This window comes from Dama dama, chromosome 4 (assembly GCF_033118175.1).
Source record: "Dama dama isolate Ldn47 chromosome 4, ASM3311817v1, whole genome shotgun sequence".
NCBI lineage: Eukaryota > Metazoa > Chordata > Mammalia > Artiodactyla > Cervidae > Dama > Dama dama.
This window is the reverse complement of record NC_083684.1, coordinates 56,715,858-56,725,205: the sequence shown is the minus strand read 5'-3', so window position 1 is coordinate 56,725,205 and position 9,348 is coordinate 56,715,858. Positions and strand designations below refer to the sequence as shown.

General features: G+C 54.3%; 1 protein-coding gene across 16 annotated transcripts in view; it reads right to left on the bottom strand.

The window, feature by feature from the left end:
• Positions 1–679: 679 nt before the first annotated feature.
• The window catches only part of POU2F2 (POU class 2 homeobox 2), a 36,684-nt gene continuing 28,015 nt past the window's right edge, over positions 680–9,348 (bottom strand). For 4 of the 16 annotated variants that reach the window (XM_061139428.1, XM_061139429.1, XM_061139433.1 and 1 more), the window contains 4 exons: positions 8,170–8,236; positions 6,654–6,855; positions 6,473–6,546; positions 680–6,223 (listed from right to left, as the gene is read on the bottom strand). In XM_061139428.1, coding sequence (XP_060995411.1) covers positions 5,889–6,223; positions 6,473–6,546; positions 6,654–6,855; positions 8,170–8,236 — 678 coding nt within the window. In that variant the 3' untranslated portion in view covers positions 680–5,888. Of the gene's footprint in view, positions 6,224–6,472; positions 6,547–6,653; positions 6,856–7,555; positions 7,685–8,169; positions 8,237–9,348 lie in introns of all 16 variants that reach the window. The other 12 variants (XM_061139435.1, XM_061139436.1, XM_061139439.1 and 9 more) reach the window with 6 other exon arrangements.

Genomic DNA, 9,348 nt, shown 5'->3' with positions numbered 1-9,348 from the left:
CAGTGAGACGACCCACTGATGATTTTCAGCAGTGAGATCTTGGGGATCAGCCCATGGTCTGGTGTGTGAAACAGTTGTTCCTGCTGAATGACAAGCACGAAAATTTGAGTGAGAACACTAATGTCATTCTGAAAAAGAAGTCAGGTGTGTATCTTGTTTCACCAGACAACTTCAAAGTCAACTCTTTTTAAATGGCCTCTTAAGTCCTCTGTGGATGGAAGTAGGCAACTGCTCTCTGGCTTCCTGATTTTCTCATAGTACTCATTTATCCTACATATTGTCCCTGTGTTACAGATGCTGACATTGAAGGTCACATACTGAAGGTCACCTATCTATAAAATGGCCTAAGAGATTTATTTCTTTTGTTTGTGTCACACAGGCATGTGGGATCTTAGTTCCCCAACCAGGGATCGAAACTGAGCACCCTGCAGTGGAAACATGGAGTCTTAACCACTGGATTGCAAGGGAGGTCCCCAGAAATGAGATTTAAGTTCAGGAATTTGAATTCATTCTAAGATCCCAGACTTGTTTTCTTAATTGGTGAAAAAAAAACTTGCTCAGGCCTTACTTCTGAACACTCAACAGCAGTAAAGCCTGCCCCTCCCAGGCACGCCCACCCCCACACCCTGACTTCCCTACCACCCTTCTCAAGGTAGGAGACCAAGGACAGCGGGCAGTGTTTCTCTCTGTACAGTTTTTCATTTTTTATTTTTTGATGTTGTTCAGATGAATGACACACTCAAGTTACAAAAATGGGGCCTTAAAAGAAGCACATTGTACAATGAACAAGCAGATTGGAGTTAAGAACACTGAAACGCTAACCCGCTACCACGAGAAGAGACGGGGGTGGAGGGGGGGTTGGGGGGAGGGGAGGGGCTACCAACACAGGGGACAAACAGAACTGAAAGGGGGCTAACTTGGGGAGAATGGAGGAGAGGCGGGTCTCCTCCAGGGCCTGCTTCATGTTTGGGTAAGACTCCCTGGTCTCCCTTGCCCACTACTCGCCACCTCTTCCCCTCCCCATTCGAACCTGGTCTTTCAAAGGGGAAAGACACCCACCCCAGAAAGGGCTGAACCAGTTTCATCTTCACAAGGTGGGATGGTCACCTTGCCCTCGTGAAGCCTTGGATTTGGGAGGTGAAGGTGGCAGCAGTGTCATGAGAAGCCAGAGGGAGCCGGCAGAGAGGAACTGACCAAAGATCAGGCTCCTGCTTTTCTCCAGACCCCTCGCCCCTTCCCCACCCTACCATGATCCAAAGGGCCTCTCCACAAACTGCCAAGAGAGGCCCCCAGTCACCCTGCAATCATATAAATAAATAAATACTGAGCCCCTAGGCTTGGGGGACAGGTTGGGGGAGGGACAGCAGGGACAGAGGAAAGGAGAGGAAGGGGAAGCAGAGGGGAGGGGTCACAGACATAGTAAATAGTTGTCTCCGTCCCAGCAACGCTTCTCTCTGGATTTTTCTCTCCTTTTTGTGTTTAACAAGGAGCTAACATCTCAAGGACAAATACTTAAAAATATACATTATTTTTTCTTTCTTTTGTTCCCCTTTCTCATCGTCATCTTGCTTTGGAGACTGCTGAGGTCAAAGTTCAAACCGCATGAAGGAACTGCGGCTTGGAGTTTTTGTGTATTTTTTTTTTTTTAATTTTAATTTTTTAATTTTTTTCACTTTTTTTTCCAACGTATAAAAAGGTAGCGGAGTTGTCTGTGGGTTTTTTTTTTTTAAATGGTTAAATCTTTGGTTTGTTTCTTTTTTCTCTTGGAGGCCTTTATCTCTCGCACTTGCCTTTCCCACTCGGAGGCCAGTGGGGGCCCGCGTGTCTCAGTCTTGCTCAGTCTGTCTCACTCTCTCTCTCACTCAGCTCTCCCTACCCTGGGCTAAAGGGAGAGAGGCACCCTGGGATTTGGGTAGGGGAGGAGATCTAGCCAGGTCAAGAGGTGCCCTCACCACATGGCCAGTCCCGTACCCCATCTTCCCAGGGTGCAGGGCTTGGAGACCCTCTCTTGGCCTTCCCCAGGGAGGAGACATGCGGGAAACTCAGAGCCTTACCCCTCCTCCTGGTCGTAGCCCCAGTTCACACAGAGCCTTGGGTTCTTCATAGCCACTGACCCTACTTACCCTCCCGCAGTCCTTCCTCCCACTTCCAGCCCCCACCCTCCCAGAAGAGACCAGAGAGAGGTGTTTTAGTTACTGGCATTTTTTTTTTTTTGGCACAATTAAAAGGTCCACCGTTAGGTAGACCCAGTCTCTGTCCCTCCCTTGAGTAAGGTCAGGGTTGGGGAGGAGAAATTGAGGGCTCCCACTTTCTCCAGTCCACTCATCCTTCTTCCTTGCCCAGGCCCCTGACCCCCCCACCTCAGACATCTCCCCTAGCCCAGAACCTGGCCTGGGGTCTCCTTCCCCAACCCCACATAAAGTTCCCCAGCCCCCCAACTCTCTCGCTCGCACACAGACACACGGACACAGGCTCTGTACAGACCACAAAATAAAAACGATGAGATAGTTTTGTTTCCCGGAGTCGAGACGGGGGAGGCTGGAGTGGAAGGGGCAGAGGGAGGTGGGGGGCATGAATTCCCCCATCACCTTCCTAACCCTGGCTCCCTCAGCCCCCCAGCCCCTTGCCCTGGCTGGCCCCCAGCCAACGATATTTGGTTTCCATTTTTTAACATTAAAGTTCTATGAGGTATTTGGTGCCTTATCTCGAGTCCTCGGGGGAGGGGGGCCCAGGGGGGAGACCTGGGGCACACTTGCCCCTCCCTCCCTCCCACCCCCTTCCCAATATTTGGTTTCACAGCTGTAGTTAAAGCTTGGGATTTGGTTATTTTTTCCCCCTCCCAGGAATTTTCTTTTTCTCTTTTTCTTTTCCCAGATAATGGGGGTTGGATGGGGAGGGTCCCCACCACCCTGGCTACACGGGGGTCCCTCCACCAATGTCAGGGCATAGGCCCATCCCTGTCCCCTGCTTCCTCCTCTCCTCTCTGCCAGCTTCCTACTGGGTACTGGGGTGGAGGAGGAGCAGCAGTCCAGGACGCAGGACTTGATGGGGAGGAAGCAGGATGAAGTGGGTGGTGGTGAGTCCTGGATTTTCTTTCTTTTTTTCTTTTTTTCTTTTTTTTCTTTTTTTTTTCTTTTTCTTTTTTTTCTATTTTTTGGTCTAGAATCATAGTTTTTTGAGTCATCTCCACCATGCCTTCCATGCTGCCTGTCTTCTCGGAGGGGTTTTTGGTTGCAATTCCTTTCACTTGGCTCTGCTCAAACGTCCTTCCTATCCGTTCATGAGCCCGTGGCCCCGTCTCCACCCTTGGGCTAGGGCCCAGGCCCGCTAGCCAGTCCCTTCTCTTCAGGAAATAAAAACGGACAAACTCAGAGGTAGGGTAAGGGCGGGGAGTAGGTTCAGCGGAGATGCTTACATTCTGGCGAGGATGGGTCAACGGCATGCCAGGCCCCATCGGTGCCAGGGTGGGAGGGGCAACCGCTCCACCACTTCCCAGACAAGGCACCCCGAGACCCCTGAAACAGCTGAGTCTCTGCTGCCTCCATGGCCCAGCCCGAAAGTTTCATTTCCCAGGTGGGAGAAGGGAGACAAGAAAGAAAGTGAGAACGCTGAGGCCTCGGGGCCCAGGGTGGCATCCGAGGCTCCGTCTGCCTCTCCTGGGAGTGTTGGGCAGCCCCGCCAGGCTCCTGGGGCTCTCCCCTCCCTCTGCGCCTGCCCAGCCAGGGGCGGGGGCCACTCTGATTTCAATGGCTCGCGTCCTTCACAGCAACACTTTGGTTTGAGGAGAGACACAGAAACAGGAGATGGTGAGAGGTGAGAGAAGAGGGGAGGAAGAGGGAGGGACAGACGAGAGAAAGGAGGAGATGGGAGAGAGGACAGACTGAAGAGGACAGAAGAACTCAAAAGGAGGAATCAAACCACCCGAAAGTTTGTTAGTTTTCCTTCGTCCATTCTTTTTTGCTTTCTCATTTCTTTTTTCCTGTTTTGTTTTTTTAAAGCTTTTTCAGTTGATTGGGGGGGGGGGAGGCAGGGAGCTTGGGGCTCTTCACCCCCGTCCCTGACAGCCTCTCTCAGCCCTGCCCACCCGCTTCCATCCGCCCTGGCTGAGGGGCAGGCCCGGCCCCAGCCGCCCCCCTCCAGCTTTCCCGAAGACGACGTCCATGAGGTATTTGTGAAGAGAAAGAAGCATCCATCCTTCCATCCGCCTTGGGGACCAAAGGCCTGGACCACTGGTGCAGGGGCCTGGCTCCACCTTGCGGCTCCTTCTTATTCGTTGAAGAGTCCTCGTCTTCTTTCCCTTAAATATATATATATCTATAAATTCTTTCTTTTTTCCTAGTTTTAATTTATTGTTTGTTTGGTTTTTTTGTTTTGTTTTTTTTGGTTCAAAACTTTGTTGGCCTCCCCAATAGCAGGAGGGCAACGTGGCTCCCAGCAGCGTCTCTCCTCTGTCCAGTGAGATGCGTCCAGGGCTGGGCAAACCTGGGGTCCAGCCAAGACTCAAGGGAGGTCTTGTGGGAGTGGTGGTCACCACAGCGCCCTCTCGGATGGGGACCACGGTCCATGGCACTGTCCCTGCCACATGGACCCTGATGGGGACGCCATCTGGAGGAACCCCACCACTGGGGTGCGTGCGTGTGTGCATGTGGGGTGGAGGGGGGAGGAAGAGGCATCTGCCAGTATCGGAGGGGCACAGGGTGGGAAGAGCGAGGTGAGTTCTCTTTTTGGTTTCTGGTCAAAAATGTCAAAGAACGTGAAGGATCCCACGGATAGGCACTGGAATATGAAATTTTTTTTTTCTTTAAGGGAAACTGACAGACGAGGATGGAAAAAAAGACAACTTGAACGCCCTCACCTTCTCCTCTCTTGTCTGAAACTTCCTCCTTCCCTTGGACCAGGGATAGTGGGAGGTTCCTGAGCAGAAGAGGGTGAGGTGACGGGTGGGCGGGGGGCGGGGGGTGGGGGTAGGGGGAACATGTGAGAGCTAGAGCTTGGCAAAATGGCCTAGCCCACCCTTCAAAGGGAAAGGGCGGAGGAGGTAAAAGGGCTGAAAAGTCATCCCAGGCCTTGCCTTGAACTCTCCCCTGGGTGGGGGAGGGAGGAGGTTAAAGCGAGACCCCCTGCCCGGGCGGGGAGAGCTAGGGGCCAGGAGAGAGGGGGGGACACACAACAGGGACACATTCTGTTGAGCACAATGCTAAAAATTCTGTACATCCTTTGGATGAAGCTACTGAATATTTGGTGTAAGGTTGTTCAGGCCCTTTCTCTTTCACCTTCTGGAAAAGAATATTTGGTGGGTAGTTCTGAGCCCACCCCCTCCACCGCAGGCTGTGCCCTGTCTTGGCTGGCCCAGGGCAGGGGGTACAGGCTGGAAGGCTGGCACATTCTCTTTTTCCTTCTCTGGCCACCGCCCCCCAGGGGGGGCCCTGGCCCTACACCAGGGGTCGAGTAAGGTCCGCCCTGCTGAGGCTGTGATGCCCCTGGCTGGGCTCCTATTTGGTGTCGTAGCAGTGAGGGTGAGCACATTGAGGTCTGGCTCCAGACTGGTATTTGGTTTGTTCAGTTTGGTGAGGAACTTTTTGTTTGTTTTTTGGTTTTTGTTTTTAATGTTTGTTTTTCATCTCTGGTTCCTTTGGGGCAGCTGGTTTCTTTGTGATTATTTTTGGTTTTCTTTTTTCTGTTGGTTGATTTCTTTTCTTTCTTTTTTTTCTTTTTGGTTTGTTGGTTGGTCTTTTGCTTTTTATTTTTTTATTTTTTGGTCTTTCCTCCCTTGTCACTCTTGCTCCGAGGACCCTCGGTGCCCCCACCACTGGCCTCCTCGCCCACTTCCCAGGCGGGGGACAGAGGCAGGGGGGTCAGAGGAGTCGGAGGGGAGGCATGGCGGGCCCTCACTCGGGCTTGGACCCTACCTCGGGTCCCCCTGGGCCTCCAGGGGTCTGTGCTGCCGTCTCACTGCAGGTGGAGGAGGACGAGGAGGAGGACGAGGAGGAGGACGAGGAGAGGCCAGGAGACTTGCTGGAGATGGAGGCCGCCACGGCCGCAGCGGCTGCCGAGACCAGGCCCACGCCAGGCGGGGCGCTGAGCAGGGGCAGCCCAGCGTGGTTCAAGAAGAGTGGTGAGGTCACCAGGCCTGGGCTCCCTGGGGCTGCACCAGCCGCCCCCAGCACCAGGTTCCCGCTGCTGTCAAGGCTGGTAAGGGGGAGGGTTCCACCAGAGGCCAGGGCTGGGAGGGAGAGAGAGAGGCTGGGCTGGGCATGCCTTCCAGCATCCCGCCCGCAGTGCCCTGTCCTCCCATCCAACCCACAGACCCTGTCAGCACCCCTCACGCCTTCCCCAGAGGTGAGATGGGTATGAAGAGATGAGCGATGCAGTGAGCGAGGGCAGGATGGCATGGCTGGAGCAGCAATGGGGGGGCTCCAGGCCCCGGGGGACGGGGCTGGTGACAATGGGAGTGACCTAAGGCAGCACGCACCTTGGATAGTGGCCAAAGGGTTGTTGCTCATGAGGGCTGGACTCAGCCCGGAGCTCAACCCCACCATTGTGCTTCTGCAAGAGGCAAAGCAGAGGCATTAGCGGGGCAGAGACCCTCCCACAGGATCGGGGCACAGCTCCCCACCCTGGAAGCAGCAGCGACCCTGCCGCTGCCCACTTACCCCGTGCTGGGGCTCAGGCCCGACAAGCCGATAGCTGAGTGGCTGCTTTGAGGGCTGGGATTTGTGCTGTTGGTGGTGGCCGGGGGTGGGGGGGTGACAGAGGGGATGGAATTGAGGGGGGGCGCGGCCCCGCCCCCGGCCCCACCCCCTCCACCTGTCCGGCTAGGGTGGAGTGTCCCCACAGCTGAGGATAAGGTAGTAACTGCCAGAGAGAAACAAAGAGACGGAGACTTCAGCTTCCACTCGTCCTCCACTGAGGTCGACACCCGCCCAGTCCTGCAACCTCTCCTCGGTCAGAGCACAGTTAGGCCTCCCGCCCTTCTGTCCCACAACCTCTGCATGGTGACAGCAATCCCAGCACGAGCAGCAGCCACCCACCGGGCCTCTGCCCTGAGCCCAGAGTGTGCTCACGCCCTGCTTATCCAGCCCTGAATCTCACCTCCGGGCCCCTTTGTACAAAGAACCAGGGGTGCCCAGAGGACAGACCCCTATGGCTCCCTCTTGGAGCCAGGAAGGGGGTGCAGCTGTGCACCCCGAGGCTGAGAGAGCCCAGAGCACAGACTCTGGTCAGACACCCAGGACAATTCCCAGCTTTGCAACATCGCAGCTGTGCCCTTGGGTGAGTACCTTCACCTCTCTGGCCTTCAGTTCCCTCATCTGGAAAATGGGGAAGACAACAGAATCTATCTTATAAAATGGGTGTGAAGTCAACACTCATTATATAAGAGTTTAGACCTAAAACCAGGCACACCGTTACTACTTTATAAACTTCCACTTACTATTTCTTAACCTGAGGAGGGACAATTGGTGTTTGTTTTTATATTATTTTTATATATGGTGTTACACATGCCCTACCCCCAAGAAGGGGGCTTCCCAGGTGGCGCTAGTGGTGAAGAACCCACCTGCCAATGCAGGAGACCTAAGAGACGCCGGTTCGTTCTCTGGGTCGGGAAGATCCCTTGGAGGAGGGCAGGGCAACCCACTCCAGTATTCTTGCCTGGGAAATCCCATGGACAGAGGAACCTGGCGGGCTACAGTCCATGAGGTCACAAAGAGTCGGACACGACTGAAGCAACTTAGTACGCACGCACCCCAGGAAGGAACAAAGGAGGGCTTTGGGTACAAAGGTGTGTATCTGCATACACACTTTTGTTATGTCTATATTTATGGATATAGCTTCTGTATATATGATACATTCATAATAATTTTATAACTGAGACTCAGAGAGGTAAGGTTGCTTACCTCTCTGAAGTTCACAGTTTCTAAATGCCAGAAACAGAACCCAGACACATCACCTTTATCAGCCTCCTGCTTTTCTCATATGAAATTATGGAGCAGATGAAGCCTGAGCTGCCCTGGCAGGTAGCGGTGAGTCTGCCCTCTTCCCCACCCCCCACCTCCAGGCTCAGTCTCGAGGCCCATAGATGCCCTGAGACAACGTGCCCTTGAAGACCTCAGGCTCGAGCCTGCCCTGCGTTCTCACAGCACCCTGTCACTGCCCACTGCCCCCTCTGACCTGTTGTGCTCAGACTGCTGGAAGCTTGGGACAATGGCAGGGTCCCGGCGCCCCCTTGCGGTGTGACCTGGGGAGAGAGGAGAGAAGGCACTGTCTTCCAGCAGCTTCCTTGTGCTTCCTGTGGGTACCACCCCTGCACCTGTGCCTCCAGGGTGGGGAAAGGGGCTGTGGTTGCAAGGCTGTGTTTCTATCATGCCAGGGGCTTTCCATCAGCTTTCGTCACATTTGCCCTAGGTGATCCTAGGCCACCGACAGGAGGCAGTCATTCCCTGCCTCTCCTCCGATGCTGCCCCACTGCAGGTCTGAAGTACGCGTGTCTCTGTACATTCACATGGTGGGGTGTGGGTGGTTAGGAACATAAGGTGTATCTCTGCATCACAGTGTTGAGATATTATATTGCTTGATTTTGGGGGGACCATCCACCAGTCTCCTTCTTAGCCTCCCTGCCTCCAGTCTCATCCTAATCCCAGAAGCCTCACTCTAAATGTGAGCCAGTCCCTCTAAGACTCCAAACTCATCTTGAGTGCCTCACCGCCTGTGGTTCAGGTTAAAGCTTCTTCAGCACTGGACTTGGTATCTGGCCCCTGCCTATCCTTCACCCCTCCCCGACATTCATAAACATTCCAGCTCCAACCACACTAAACTGCACTGGAGTTCCTCGAACTGGGCTCAGCACACTCTGGCTTCCAGGCCTTTGTGCACATAGATCCCTCTGCCTGTCCACCACGTGGCTGGCTCACTCTCTCTTGTCCTCACGACTCAGCTCAGATGGTCCCTCCTTCCTTCACATCCCTGGGTGGGGGCTCCTCTGGGCCCCTTGCCCTTCTCGGTAGTGTCACAACCCCTTCCACACTAGGTGGGAAAAAGGGATGTCCCGTGCACAACCAGGGCTGTACTGACGCCCTTGCCAGGGTCTGAGTGGTTGTCAGTCTGTGTGAGGGGAGATCTCCACCTTGCGCCGTCCCTGGGTGGCTGCACCTCGGGACAGTTCTGTGTGTGGCCATGCCAGTGTGTGCGGGCGGTGCCTGTATCTCCGTCAGAACAGTGTGTGACTGTGCTCCACCCATGTGACAGCCTGTCCCCAAGGGTGGCTCTCCCTGCCTCCACCCATTCTGGGAACACTGTGGGCAACCAGGTAGGTTGTGCTTCACAGGAGGTGCCCACCAAGGGGTGAGAGTA